General features: G+C 50.7%; 1 protein-coding gene across 1 annotated transcript; it reads right to left on the bottom strand.

The window, feature by feature from the left end:
• Positions 1-354: 354 nt before the first annotated feature.
• On the bottom strand, positions 355-1,429 carry LOC142402875 (uncharacterized). Its single transcript, XM_075488767.1, has one exon. The coding sequence runs from the start codon at positions 1,387-1,389 to the stop codon at positions 355-357; it is 1,035 nt and encodes a 344-aa protein (XP_075344882.1). The 5' UTR covers positions 1,390-1,429.
• Between the last annotated feature and the right edge of the window lie 12,646 nt (positions 1,430-14,075).

The following is a 14,075-nucleotide window of genomic DNA, read 5'->3' as shown; positions in this document are numbered from 1 at the left end:
GAGTCCTCCCACCCTCTCCCTTTTAATACGTCAAGTCCCAGAATGTTTACTGGGTAAGGGCCAACAGCCATAACTACCCAAATGGGGCTGTCCTCCTCGGGCAACCAACATTTCACCGTGGCCGTGTTTTGGGGCAGGGAATTTCCAAACACATCGGTAACCCATATTTTCCTTTTATCTGTTACGATGTCATTGCGGGCAGCCACGTCTGCATGCAGAGCTGACATTTGTGCCCCGGTGTCCACTAAAAAGGTAACTGGTGTTTTGTGGGGGCCTATAGGGAAGGTAATCATCAAGTCTCCCTGTTGATTCATTGTGAGCCGTCTTACATAAGTCCACAAGCCGTCCCCCGGCTCACTTAATAGGGACGGCGGAACAGGTTTCCCGACTTGGCTTCAGTACCCTGATGTTCCGCAGGGGGGGCAGAGGGAGAGTTCGGTTCGGCCGGGGTCTATCCAGGTCTTTCCACCCTTGTACTAATAACTGCAAGTTAGACAGAGATAACCCATTCATAAGTTCTCTAGGTATTTCCTTATGTAAGCCCTCCCTCCAGAGTTGGCTCCTTGTCATCCCTGACCCTAGGTTTCTTCCGGGGGGTAGGCCGTTTAAAGGCCGATTGTCTAATTTGGTTCTCCTAACCGTAGCTTTACCCCTTTGTTCCCCTCTGGAGATCCCCACATTGCGACTATAACTGATCAGCCCCTGCGCAACCCCTCCCCAGGTGAGGGGGAATTCTGCCGGAGTGGACTGCGTTTGGTTTCTCCCTGGCGTTAGCATTTCTGTTAAACGCTCCTGAATTGGGAGCGCTGCCCTTAGGTGGTCCTGGATTTGTATGGCATATAGCTTTAGGGGGTCAGGGAGGCCCTTTATCAGGGGTTTCATTCGATTGGGGTTGGCTTTTAGCAACATCGGGGAGGGCTGATGGGGTATTAAGTGCCGGTCATGCATGAGCTGGAGGCAGGCGTCTTTCTGCACGCTCTCGGTAATTTGATCCAGTCCCGGAGTGGGGATGGTTACCGGATCTCCCCGTTCCAAGGGGTCTAGCCCTCCAGCCCAGTATGCCGCCCTTTGAGGGAGGGACCAGGGAGCTCGAGTGTTGGGGACAGTTAGAAACACGCCTGGACCCCAGTATCGCTGCGCCTCCTCCTCAGAAAGTTTAATTCTGTCCCCCCCCGTGAGGGAGACCCTCCACACATATTCTGTCTCCATTTCTCTAGGGAGCCTACTATATCTATCTTGTAATTTCACCAATTCAGTTGCACTATAGGGTATTTCTTTTGTTATGATTTCCGGCGCAGTATCGGCACCCCCTTCATATTGAAATTCCGTTTTAATAAGTGGGCGAAGTTGGGGAGCAGTTCTCTCATGTTGGCACTTTGCCCGTTCCATTTCCTCCCAGGGGTAGTGGCCAGCTACCCCTCTGTCAGCCAGCTCGCGTTCCTTAGACAGACCACAGTGCCCACACTCGCTCTCCAGATCCTCCCTCCGCACCTCCGCTAGCTCCGACCACAACTCGTGCTCCCTGACAAAAGCGTCGTGCAACTGATTCTGCAACCTAGTCGCTGCTATTTCCGATCGCACCTGTTTTTTCTGCTCAGCTTCCAGCTCCGCTTGCAAGCTTTTAACCAAATCTTGTAACGATTCGCTCGCCTCTCACTCAGCCCATTTTACCATGCACTTATATTTCTGCGCTGCCATCAGCGCAGCTACTAAAACACCCAAAACAACAGCTTTTAACAACTCTAACAACAAAGGGGAGCAGTCCAGATCAGGCTGAACCCAGGAAGCCATGATCATCTATCTGCCGGAGGACTCGGACTCAGCCGATTCACGTCCTCCCTTCTCGACTCAATCGATATCCCCTCCCTGTTCCTCTCACTGATCAAGTCAGGGAATTCCACTTCTGACACCAAATTAATGTCTCGTCCCACTCGGTGGGTTGCGAGAGGGGTGAATCTTTTCGATTCCCCGACTGTTTGTGTACCGACAAAAGCCGATCTCTGCTCGGCAGAGCCGCGTGGTCGGTAGAGTCATGACAATGACTCAGAGGAACAGTCTGGCCAGCAACTTTATTAACTGGCGAATTCCACAAATGGACAAACTTAACGAACTGGCAAGCTTAACGAACGAACAAAGGCGATTTGGCAATGGAGCTATTTTCCGGGCAACCCGTCACAATTTATCCCACACTTGCATATATATTTTTATATATATATATATATTGGAAGAGCAGAGGAAGAGAGAAGCAAGAAAAGGAAAGGAGAAGAGAGGAGGAAAGAGAAAGAAAAAGTATCACCACCCTTGGATCCCGCGATGACGATGACAGACGTGGCAATCCTCCAGTGGTGGGCGTGCGAGCTCCTCCCTAGGGGGGGCGGGGGGGGCATGTCTTTTATAAGCTAATCCCCGCCTCCAGGTACGCCCCTTCAGGACTTACATGGTTCTTGTTCTAGAAAGTTCTCAATCTTCTGCGCAGGCGCTGGGGGAGGGGGGTGGTCGCGAAGGGTCTCTCGGGCGGTTGCAAGCCCCTTCCTCAGATAAACTCTGTGTGACCTCTGGCCATACATGGTAAGGTGTGGCAGAACCCGGAACCGCGCATCCTCCGACGCGCTCTCCACGCCCGCTCTGGCTCTCCCCTACCCCGTGCTCGCCGACCTGCTGTCGCCATGCAAATAGCGCCTCAAGTCGCCACAATGTTTGAGACATTAACTCTTTCAGTCTCTCACACAGATATGTACTGCTTGTCCACCTCCCTTCCCGCATCTTAAACGGCTGCCTAAAATGTAGCTCTCCAGAGTATCAAGCAGCACAATCTGCTGAGAAGGATGAGCAATTATATGCTACCCAAACATCCCTTCCTGCCACTTCTAATACCTGACTCATCATGATGCGCTGCTACAAACACAGATCTTAGTATCTGTGATGGGTTGACCCCAGCCAGCAGTCAAGTACCCACACAGCTGCTCGCTCACTCCCCACAACTCCCAACGGGATGGGAGAGAAATAGGAAGAACAAAAGTGAAAAATCTTGTGGGACAAGATGAAGAGAGTTTAATAGCTGAAGGTAAGAGAATAAAAACAAGCGACCCAAAGGCAATCACTCACCAACTTGCACAAGCAGACCAACACCCAGCCAGTCTCCAAGCAACAGCCACCTTGGAAGCCAAAAAACCCCACCCCCTTCTTCTTCTACCCCAGTTTTTATTGCTGAGCATGACGTGATATGGTATGGAATATCCATTTAGTCAATTCGGGTCAGCTGTCCCAGCTGTGTCTCCTCCCAATCTCTTGCCCACCCCTAGCCTACTCGCTGAGGGGGGCAGAGTGGGAAAAAGCAAAAACCTCAACACTGTGCAAGCACTGTTCAGCAATAGCCAAAACCTTGGTGTGTTATCAACGCTGTTTTAGCCACTGTTGTGGTTTAACCCCAGCTGGCAACTAAGCACCACACAGCCGCTCGCTCACTCCCCCCACAGTGGGATGGGGGAGAGAAACAGAAGAGTAAAAGTAAGAAAACTCGTGGGTTGAGATAAAGACAGTTTAACAGGTAAAGCAAAAGCCGCACACGCAAGCAAAGCAAAGCAAGGAATTCATTCACTACTTCCCATGGGCAGGCAGGTGTTCAGCCATCTCCAGGAAAGCAGGGCTCCATCACGCGTAACGGTTACTTGGGAAGACAAAACACCATCACTCCGAAAGTCCCCCCCTTCCTTCTTCTTCCCCCAGCTTTATATGCTGAGCATGATGTCATATGGTATGGAATAGCCCTTTGGTCAGTTTGGATCAACTATCCTGGCTGTGCCCCCTCCCAGCTTCTTGTGCACCTGGCAGAGCATGGGAAGCTGAAAAGTCCTTGACTAGTGTAAGCATTACTTAGCAACGACTAAACCATCAGTGTGTTATCAACATTATTCTCATACTAAATCCAAAACACAGCACTATATCAGCTACTAGAAAGAAAATTAACTCTATCCCAGCTGAAACCAGGACAGCCACAAATCGAAAATACAGCACCATACAGGCTGCTATGAGTAAAGTTAACTCCATCCCAGCCAGACCCATTACAATCTCCACCCCTTATTCTATATTCCTTTACTCCATATCATTTGTGTCACACTTAGGTCCTACAGTGTCCAGTACATCCTCATCAACCACCACCCCCTTCCCCGTCCTTTGACATATACACAGATATCATTCCCTTAGTTTATGGGCCATCCCCTAAATGTCCAGAAAAGTCTGTTCATTTAGTCCATGGCTGGGGCTCCATCTGTTATGATGGCCACTCAGGACAGGAGAGGCAGCGTGTTGTGTTGTGTTGTGTTGTTGGGTGCCAAAGCCAGCTCAGGTTGGGTTACCGCTGCACTTGCCCAGTTTCTTGTGAGGCACATTCTCCATTAGTTCGAGTGGTTCCTGCTGTAGCACTTCCTGTGACATATAACTCGAATCAGGTGTTATTTTCCCCCAAGGTTAAATCTCCTTGACGTACACACCAGATTTCCCCATCCTCCTGCATTACCCACCAAGTACACCCAGGTTCCTGAGCAAAAGCAGTGCCACAAATCTGTTTGTTTGCCTTTTCCCAAGGAAGGAAAGGCCAGGCCTCCCCATATTGACATCCCAGCCACAGTTCTCCTTTCCAGAGAGACTTTACTCGCTTGATTGCTGTGTGTGTTTTGCATTCATGGTGGAACTGTGCAATGCCTTCAAAGGTCACCCCTTGATCACCAGCCCATCTGTATGTTGCACCTTGCCCTAGATGTCCTGATGTTTCATGGGCTACAAAAAGCTCACCCTTACGTTCCCAATCAAGGTCCACTTGAGCCACTTCAATTCTGGCAGCCTGGTCTACCTGCTTGTTGTTTTCATGTGTTGCCCCACATGATGATGTCGCCAATGTATTGCAGGTGTTCAGGGGCTTCACCCTGTGCCACTGCAGTCTGTATCAGTGCATAACAAATAGTAGCACTGTGCTTCCATCCTGTACTAGTTTTGGCTGGGACACAGTTAATTTTCTTCACAGTACCTGTATGGTGCTATGTTTCGGATTTGTGATGAAAACGGTATTAACAAAGAATCACAGAATCACAGAATCGTATAGGTTGGAAAAGACCTTTAAGATCATAAAGTCCAACTGTAAACCTAACACTACCAAGACCACCGCTACACCATGTCCCTAAGCACCTCATCCAATCGTCTTTTAAATACCTCCAGGGATGGCGACTCAACCACTTCCCCGGGCAGCCTGTTCCAATGCTTGATAACCCTTTTGGTGAAGAAAAATTTCCTAATATCCAGTCTAAACCTCCCCTGGCGCAACTTGAGGCCATTTCCTCTTGTCCTATCACTTGTTACCTGGGAGAAGAGACCGACCCCCACATCTCTACAACCTCCTTTCAGGTAGTTGTAGAGAGCAATAAGGTCTCCCCTCAGCCTCCTTTTCTTCAGGCTAAATAACCCCAGTTCCCTCAGCCACTCCTCATAAGACTTATTGTCCTGGTTTCAGCTGGGATAGAGTTAATTTTCTTTATAGTGGCTGGTATGGGGCTATGTTTGGGATTTGTGCTGAAAACAGTGTTGATAATACAGAGATGTTTTAGTTGTTGCTGCACTAGTCGAGGACTTTTCAGCTTCCCATGCTCTGCCAGGTGCACAAGAAGCTGGGAGCGGACACAGCCAGGATAGTTGATCCAAACTGGCCAAAGGGCTATTCCATACCATATGACGTCATGCTCAGCATATAAAGCTGGGGAAGAAGAAGGAAGGGGGGGACGTTTGGAGTGATGGCGTTTGTCTTCCCAAGTAACTGTTACGTGTGATGGAGCCCTGCTTTCCTGGAGATGGCTGGACACCTGCCTGCCCATGGGAAGTAGTGAATGAATTCCTTGTTTTGCTTTGCTCGCGTGCGCGGCTTTTGCTTTACCTATTAAACTGTTCTTATCTCAACCCACGAGTTTTCTTGCTTAGTTGCTGGCTGGGACTAAACCACGACACTTATGCTCTAGACCCTTCACCAGCTTCGTTGCCATTCTTTGGACATGCTCCAGCACCTCAATATCCTTCTTGTACTGAGGGGCTGTTGCGTTAAGAGTTACTGTCGCATACAAATAGGAGTCTGAGGAGTGGCTGGGTGGGGGGGGGGGGGGAACCCTCCCGTTGAGTCACGAGGTTCAGACAGGACCCCCTTGCTTTCTAAACTCCTTCTCAGAGAGGAGTCTAGGTGTGGCTAGGTCCAGTCTTAGTCTCAGACTTGGTCAACAGTTTATTTTCTAAGGACTGTGTGTATAGCCACTTATCAGAACCAGAGCCCTCTCAGGGCTTTCTCTAAGGCGACAGCATTAATTTACAACGTTATAAGTCCGGTCGTGTCCAGCGTACTGAACTTCACGATTACAGATTCACTAATAACGCGCTTACACCCCCAGTCTAGTCGTGTTGCATGAACTATCACGGCCACACTTAAAGAGTCTGGTCGTGTTCAATGAGAACTACCACGGCTAGATCAATGAAGAGTGCAGTTTATTAGAGCAACAGACACACAGGTTCTTTGGATTACCGGTGATAAATTCACTGTCTGCAAAGCACGTGCAAATACCAAGAATATGAGTAACACTGCCAGCTACAAACGTGTTAAAAGATAATAAAGCGACTCTATAGAGATTTCTAAGTTTCCCGGGGAGGCACCTGGTATAACCAAGTGTTCGAATCTTACCCGAAGGCGTCCTGATGGGGGGGAAGAGAGGCTCAGCCCGTCGACTGATCCCAAACGTCAGAGTGGTACACGATGGTGTCTTCCCTAACATTCTCTTTCTCTTAAGCCATTTTATATCTTTCACCTTTCAGGTGGAGCTTGAGTGACTCTAGTCGTACATACCTTTGTTTAGGATTGGTGTAAAGTTTTCTTGCTTCGCTTTTAAAGGTATAAGCTAGGAAAATTCAGAGTGCAAGCTCAGTGAGGGGTGGTCGCACCTTGGAGGCGGGTAGCTTTTGGGATGGAGGTGTGTTTTGGTATTATAATGATGTTATAATGAGCAAAGTTCACCAAAAGGATGGCATTTTGTCAAAAAACGTGGCAGGCTGTTGGCCCAGGGTAGTAAATATGCAGCTTATCAGTTCCATGACACCTTTAAGTTCCCATATAATTGCAGAGCTTGGCCGCGGCATCTCCACGCCGCTCCACCCTCCGAGCAGTGCCTCTTAGAGTCAGCACACCAAGATCCCCTGGCGTTACCAACATCTAAGGTTGCAGGCCTAGGGAACTTCCATGGAATGGATTCCTTGCATGTCAGCCGCATTCCACCTGGGGAGCTTCTTCAATGCTGTGCCTTACCTAAAAGTGTGAATATAAGTTCTAATTTCTAAGTCACCTCAGCAATTATCCCACAGGGGCCCAAAAGTGAACACTGTATTCGAGGTGCAGCCTCACCAGTGCCGAGTTACAGGGGCACGAACACTTCCCTAGTCCTGCTGGCCACACTATTTTTGATACAAGCCAGGATGCCATTGGCTTTCTTGGCCACCTGGGCACACTGCTGGCTCATATTCAGGCAGCTGTCAACCAACACTCCCAGGTCCTTTTCCGCCAGGCAGCTTTCCAGCCACTCTTCCCCAAGCCTGTAGCGTTGCATGGGATTGTTGTGGCCCAAGTGCAGGACCTTGCGCTTAGCCTTGTTGAACCTCATACAACTGGCCCCAGCCCATCGATCCAGCCTGTCCAGGTCCCTCCGTAGAGCCTTCCTCCCCTCAAGCAGATCAACACTCCCGCACAACTTGGTGTCATCTGCAAACTTACTGAGGGTGCACTCGATCCCTTCGTCCAGATCATTGATAAAGATATTAAACAGAACTGGCCCCAACACAGAGCCCTGGGGAACACCGCTTGTGACCAGCCGCCAACCGGAGTAAACTCCATTCTCCACCACTCTTTGGGCCCGGCCGTCCAGCCAGTTCTTTACCCAGAGAAGAGTACACCCGTCCAAGCCATGAGCAGCCAGTTTCTCCAGGAGAATGCTGTGGGAAACCGTGTCAAACGCTTTACTGAAGTCTAGATAGACAACATCCACAGCCTTTCCCTCATCCATTAGGCAGGTCACCTTGTCATAGAAGGAGATCAGGTTGGTCAAGCAGGACCTGCCTTTCCTGAACCCATGCTGGCTGGGCTTGATCCCTTGGTTATTCTCTATATGCCGTGTGATGGCACTCAGGATGATCTGCTCCATCAGCTTCCCTGGCACCGAGGTCAGGCTGACAGCCTTGTAGTTCCCCGGGTCCTCCTTCCGGCCCTTCTTGAAGATGGGTGTCACATTTGCTAATCTCCAGACAGCTGGGACCTCCCCAGTTAGCCAGGACTGCTGGTAAATGATGGAAAGGGGCTTGGTGAGCACATCTGCCAGTTCCTTCAGTACTCTCGGGTGGATCTCATCAGGCCCCATAGACTTGTGAGTGTCTAAGTGGTGCAGCAGGTCACTAACCATTTCCCCCTGGATTATGGGGGCTCCATTCTGGTCCCCGTCCCTATCTTCCAACTCCGGGGGCTGGGTACCCATAGAACAATTGGCCCTGCTATTAAAGACTGAAGCAAAGAAGGCATTAATTACCTCAGCCTTTTCCTCATCCTTGGTCACTGTGTTCCCTCCCCCGTCTACTAGGGGCTGGAGATTCTCCTTAGCTCTCCTTTTGCCGCTCATGTATTCGAAGAAGTATTTTTTGTTGTCTTTTACAGCAGCAGCCAGACTGAGCTCTAGCTCAGCTTTGGCCCTTCTAATTTTCTCCCTGCACAACCTCGCTACACCTTTGTAGTCCTCTTGACTTGCCTGCCCCTTCTTCCAGAGGTCGTAGACTCTCCTCTTTTTCCTGAGTTCGAGCCAGAGCTCTCTAGTCAGCCAGGCCGGTCTTCTTCCCTGCTGGCTTGCCTTTCGACACCTGGGGACAGCCTGCTCTTGTGCCTTTAGGACTTCCTCCTTAAAGAATGTCCAGCCGTCCTGGACTACTTTGCCCATTAGGGCTGCCTCCCAGGGGACTCTCTCGACCAGTCTCCTAAACAGGCCAAAGTCTGCCCTCCGGAAGTCTAAGGTGGCAGTTTTGCTGACTCCCCCTCGCTGCTTCTCCACGTATCAAAAACTCTATCATTTCGTGATCACTCTGCCCAAGAAGGCCTCCAACCATCACATGGCTCACAAGTCCTTCTCTGTTCATGAACAACAGGTCCAGCGGGGCACCTTCCCTAGTTGGCTCACTCACCAGCTGTGTCAGGAAGTTATCTGTCACACACTCCAGGAACCTCCTAGACTGTTTCCTCTCTGCTGTATTGTATTTCCAGCAGACATCCAGCAGGTTGAAGTCCCCCACAAGAACAAGGGCTAGTGATCGTGAGGCCTCTCCCAGCTGCTTATAGAACAGTTCATCTGTCTCCTCATCCTGGTTGGGTGGTCTGTAACAGACTCCCACCACAATATCTGCCTTGTTGGCCTTCCCCCTGATTCTTACCCATAGACACTCCACCCTATCGTCACCATCATCAAGCTCTAAACTATCCAAACCCTCCCTAATGTATAGGGCTACCCCACTGCCTCTCCTGCCTTGCCTATCCCTCTTGAAGAGTTTATAGCCATCCATCGCTGCACTCCAGTTGTGCGAGTCATCCCACCATGTTTCCGTGATGGCAACCATATCATAGTTTTCCTGATGTACAATGGCTTCCAGCTCCTCCTGCTTGTTGCCCATGCTGCGTGCATTGGTGTAGAGGCACTTCAGCTGGGCTGTCGTCCATGTCTCCTTCGTAGAGGAACACCCCTTGTGTGCTTTGAGGTGTTTCACTGGCGTTTCCCTCTTGGCTCCTATTACCTCAGCATCTCCTAGCTCAACTCTGTACAACTTCAACTGTGCCCCAGTGTACCCTGCACATCTCAGAGACACAGGCTGAGTGCCCTCGCTGGCACCCGCTCCCTCTAACCGTGGCACGTCGTCCCTCAGCTTCTCTCGGACAATCCTGATATTACCCCCCTCCCCCTTCGAGTCTAGTTTAAAGCTCTGTCGATGAGCCCTGCAAGCTCCTGAGCAAAGATTCTCTTTCCCCTTTGAGAAAGATGAATCCCATCAGACGCCAGCAAGCCTGGTGCTGTGTAGGCCATCCCATTATCAAAAAAACCAAAACCGTGGCGATGACACCAGCCACGGAGCCATGCATTAATAGATTGGGTACCTCTGTTCCATCTAGTGTCACTGCCCACAACTGGAAGGAGAGAGGAGAAAATAACTTGTGCTCTGGAGTCCCTTACTAGCCGTCCCAAGGCCCTGAAGTCTCTTTTGATTGCCCTAGGACATCGTGTTGCAGCTTCATTGCCCCCCACATGGAAGAGCAGTAGGGGGTAATAGTCCGAGGGCCATACCAGGCTAGGGAGTATCCTTGTGATATCCTTCACCCGGGCCCCAGGGAGGCAGCAGACTTCCCTAAGAGGAGGGTCCGTCTGGCATATCGGACCCTCGGTTCCCCTCAGAAGGGAGTCGCCCACAACTATAACCCATCTTCTCTTCCTTGTGGAGGTGGTGTTGGTACAAGAGGTACGCTCTTCTGACCTGGGCAACACCTCTGGTGTAGATGGACTGTCATCCCCATCCTCCATTGACTGGCCTTCCACCTCCAGGGCCTCATACCTGTTGTACAGAGGCAGCTGGGAAGGCAAGGTGGGCAAGGAGGGCATTCACCTGCCACCACGAGCGTGGACTTGCCTCCATTCACTCTTTTCCTTTGAGCTGCTGCCTTCAGCCTGGTGTGTGGGGGGGATACAGGATCCCCTTGATCGTGGGTTCTTACTGGTGGCTGCTGCTGCTCCTGTTCCTGTCTCAGGGGAGGCAGAGCATGGCACCACCAGTCTATCTCTTTCTCAGCCTCCCTGATGCTCCTTAACCTTTCTACCTCCTCCCATAGCTCTGCCACCATGCAGAGCAAATCATCCACCTGGTCGCACCTCACACAGCTGTCCTCACGGCTGCCATGCGTGAACAGTGAGAGGCCCTGGCACTCCCTGCAGCCTGAGACCTGGACAGCTGCATGTTTTCCCGGGAGCTCCGTCTGGGTAGCCACATCCACTCTGGCAAGCACAGAGGGCATCGCTTTCTGACGAGTGAATACCATAGCTTAGTTTCTTCTGAAAGGATGAGGACTACCGAATGAACGCACCTCTTGAGCTAGTAGGGTGACTTCGCCTTCCCTACACACCCTGCCTGCGCGAACTGCCGCGCCACTCCCTTCTGCCGCGCCACGCCCTGTTTGCCCGGCCTAGTTTCTCGCGCTCCCTGGGGGCTGCTCTTGTACGGGAGGGGAATTGCCGCCGTCACCCTTGTCCCCACCCACGCTGAGTCAGAGCCGGGCCCTCATCAGGAGCTCCCTCCTTCCTGCTCAGGGGCTGGGGCGTGGCTGCGGTAACCCTCTCTCTCCGTGCCCCCCCCCCTTTTTTTTTTTTCTTTTTACCTTCCCTGCGCGGTTTTGCCACGGTTTAGCCGATTCAGCTACGGTCCCCCGACGCGGTTCTCTGTCCCAGAGCCTCTCACCTCGGAGGCTTCGCTGAAATGGCGGTTCGAGTGTGTTCTACTCGTTCTAAAGTGCCACCGTCACAGGGATGTTTTAGTTATTGCTGAGCAGTGCTTACACACAGTCAAGGCCTTTTCTGCTTCTCACAGTTGCCCGCCAGTGAGTAGGCTGTGGGTGCACAAGAAGTTGGGAGGGGACGCAGCTGGGACAGCTGACCCCAACTGGGATATTCATAGAATCACAAAATGGTTTGGCTTGGAAGGGACCTTTAAAGATCATCTAGTCCAACCACCCTGCTATGAGCAGGGACATCTTCCACTAGATCAGGTTGCTCAGAAAACCCATCCAACCTGACCTTGAAGGTTTCCAGGGAGGGGGCATCTACAACCTCTCTGGGAAACCTGTTCCAGCGTTTCACCACCCTCATCATAAAAAATATCTTCCTTATGTCCCATCTAAACCTACCCTCTTTCAGTTTAAAACCATTACCCCTTGTACTATCACTACAGGCCCTACTAAAAAGTCTGTCCCCATCTTTCTTATAAGCCCCCTTTAAGTATTGAAAGGCTGCCATAAGGTCTCCCTGGAGCCTTCTCTTCTCCAGGCTGAACAACCCCAGCTCTCTCAGCCTGTCCTCATAGGAGAGGTGTTCCAGCCCTCTGATCATTTTTGTGGCCCTCCTCTGGACCTGCTCCAACAGGCCTGTGTCTTTCTCATCCTGGGGACCCCAGAGCTGGATGCAGTACTCCAGGTGGGGTCTCACGAGAGCGGAGCAGAGGGGCAGAATCACCTCCCTCAACCTGCTGGCCATGCTTCTTTTGATGCAGCCCAGGATACGATTGGCTTTCTGAGCTGCAAGCGCACATCGCTGGCTCATGTCCTGCTTTTCATCCACCATTACCCCCAAGTCCTTCTCTGCAGGACTGCTCTCAATGCCTTCATCCCCCAGCCTGTATTGATACCAGGGGTTGCCTTGACCCAGGTGCAGGCCCTTGCACTTGGCCTTGTTGAACTTCATGAGGGTCACATGGGCCCACTCCTCAAGCCTGTCCAGGTCCCTCTGGATGGCATCCCTTCCCTCCAGCAAATCAGGGTGCACTCAATTCAACTGTCTATGTTGTTGATGAAAATATTCAGTAGTACTGGTCACAGTACAGACCTTTGAGAGACACCACTCGTTACTAATTTCCACTTGGACATTCAGCCATTGACTGTAACTCTTTGGACGTGGCCATCCAGCCAATTCCTTATCCATCTAAGAGTCCATCCGTCAAACCCATATCTCTCCAGTTTAGCAGCAAGAATGTTGTGTGGGACTGTATCAAAGGCCTTACAGAAGTCCAGGTAGATGACATCCGTAGCTCTTGCCTTGTCCACTGATGCAGTCACTCCATCGTAGAAGGCTATCATATTAGTCAGGCACAATTTGCCCTTGGAGAAGCCATGCTGGCTGTCTCCATTCACCTCCTCTCAATGAATACTGTCAATGTAGTCAAAAAAGTTTTGAGTACCTCAGCCTTCTCCGTGTCGGCTGTCACTAGTTCTCTTGTCTCATGTATCGGGGGGTGTGTGTGTACAATTTCTTTAATCTTCCTTTTTTGGCCAACATACCTGTAGAAGCCCTTCTAATTATTCTTCGCATGCCTTGCCAAATTCAGCTCCAACTGTGCCTTAGCTTTCCTCATCCCATTCCTACACTCCCAGGCAGTATCCCTATATTCTTCCCAGGATGCGTGTCCCTGCTTCCACTGCCTATGCATTTCCCTCTTGTGTTTCAGTTTGACCAGGAGGTCCTTACTGAGCCATGCTGGTCTCCTGCCTTCCTTGCCTGATTCCATACCATATGACGTCATGCTCAGCAGAAAGAACTACGAGGAAGAAGGAGGAAGGGGGGATGTTTGGAATGATGGTGTTTGTCTTCCTAAGTAACCGTCACACGTGATGAAGCCCTGCTTTCCCGGAGATGACTAAAGATCTGCCTGGTGATGGGTAGTGGTGAACGAATTCCTTGTTTTGCTTTGCTTGTGCACGCAGCTTTTACTTTACCTATAAAACTGTCTTTATCTCAACCCACAATTTTCCCACTTTTACCCTTCCATTTCTCTCCCCCATCCCACTTGGGGGAAGTGAGCGAGTGGCTGCATGGTGCTTAGCTGCCTACTGGGGTTAAACCATGACACATCCCTGGGGCAGTTGGTTCAAGGTGTATTGGTGTGGTGGGTTGACCCTGGCTGGTCATCAGGTTTTCACCGAGCTGCTCTCTCACTCCCCCTCCTCAGTGGTACAGGGGGAGAAAATAAGATGAAAAACTCGTGGGTCGAGATAAAGGCAGTTTAATAAAGAAAAGCAAAAGACACGTGAGGAAGCATAGCAAAGCAAGAAGATTTATTCTCTTCTTTCCATCAGCAGGCGATGTCCAGCCACTTCCTGGGAAGTAGTAGGGCCTCAGTACATGTAGCGGTTGCTTCAGAAGACAAACACCTTAATAACGAATGCCCCCTCTCCTCCTTTCTCTTAGCTTTTATTGCTGAGCCATGACGTCATATGG

Source organism: Mycteria americana (assembly GCF_035582795.1).
Source record: "Mycteria americana isolate JAX WOST 10 ecotype Jacksonville Zoo and Gardens chromosome Z unlocalized genomic scaffold, USCA_MyAme_1.0 Scaffold_18, whole genome shotgun sequence".
NCBI lineage: Eukaryota > Metazoa > Chordata > Aves > Ciconiiformes > Ciconiidae > Mycteria > Mycteria americana.
Note: the sequence above shows the minus strand (reverse complement) of the source record. Positions and strands in the feature narration are given on the sequence as shown.

What these genes read in the sequence shown, in the direction of transcription:
- LOC142402875 (XM_075488767.1), bottom strand. Translation starts at nt 1,389, where the DNA reads ATGGAACGGGCAAAGTGCCAACATGAGAGAACTGCTCCCCAACTTCGC.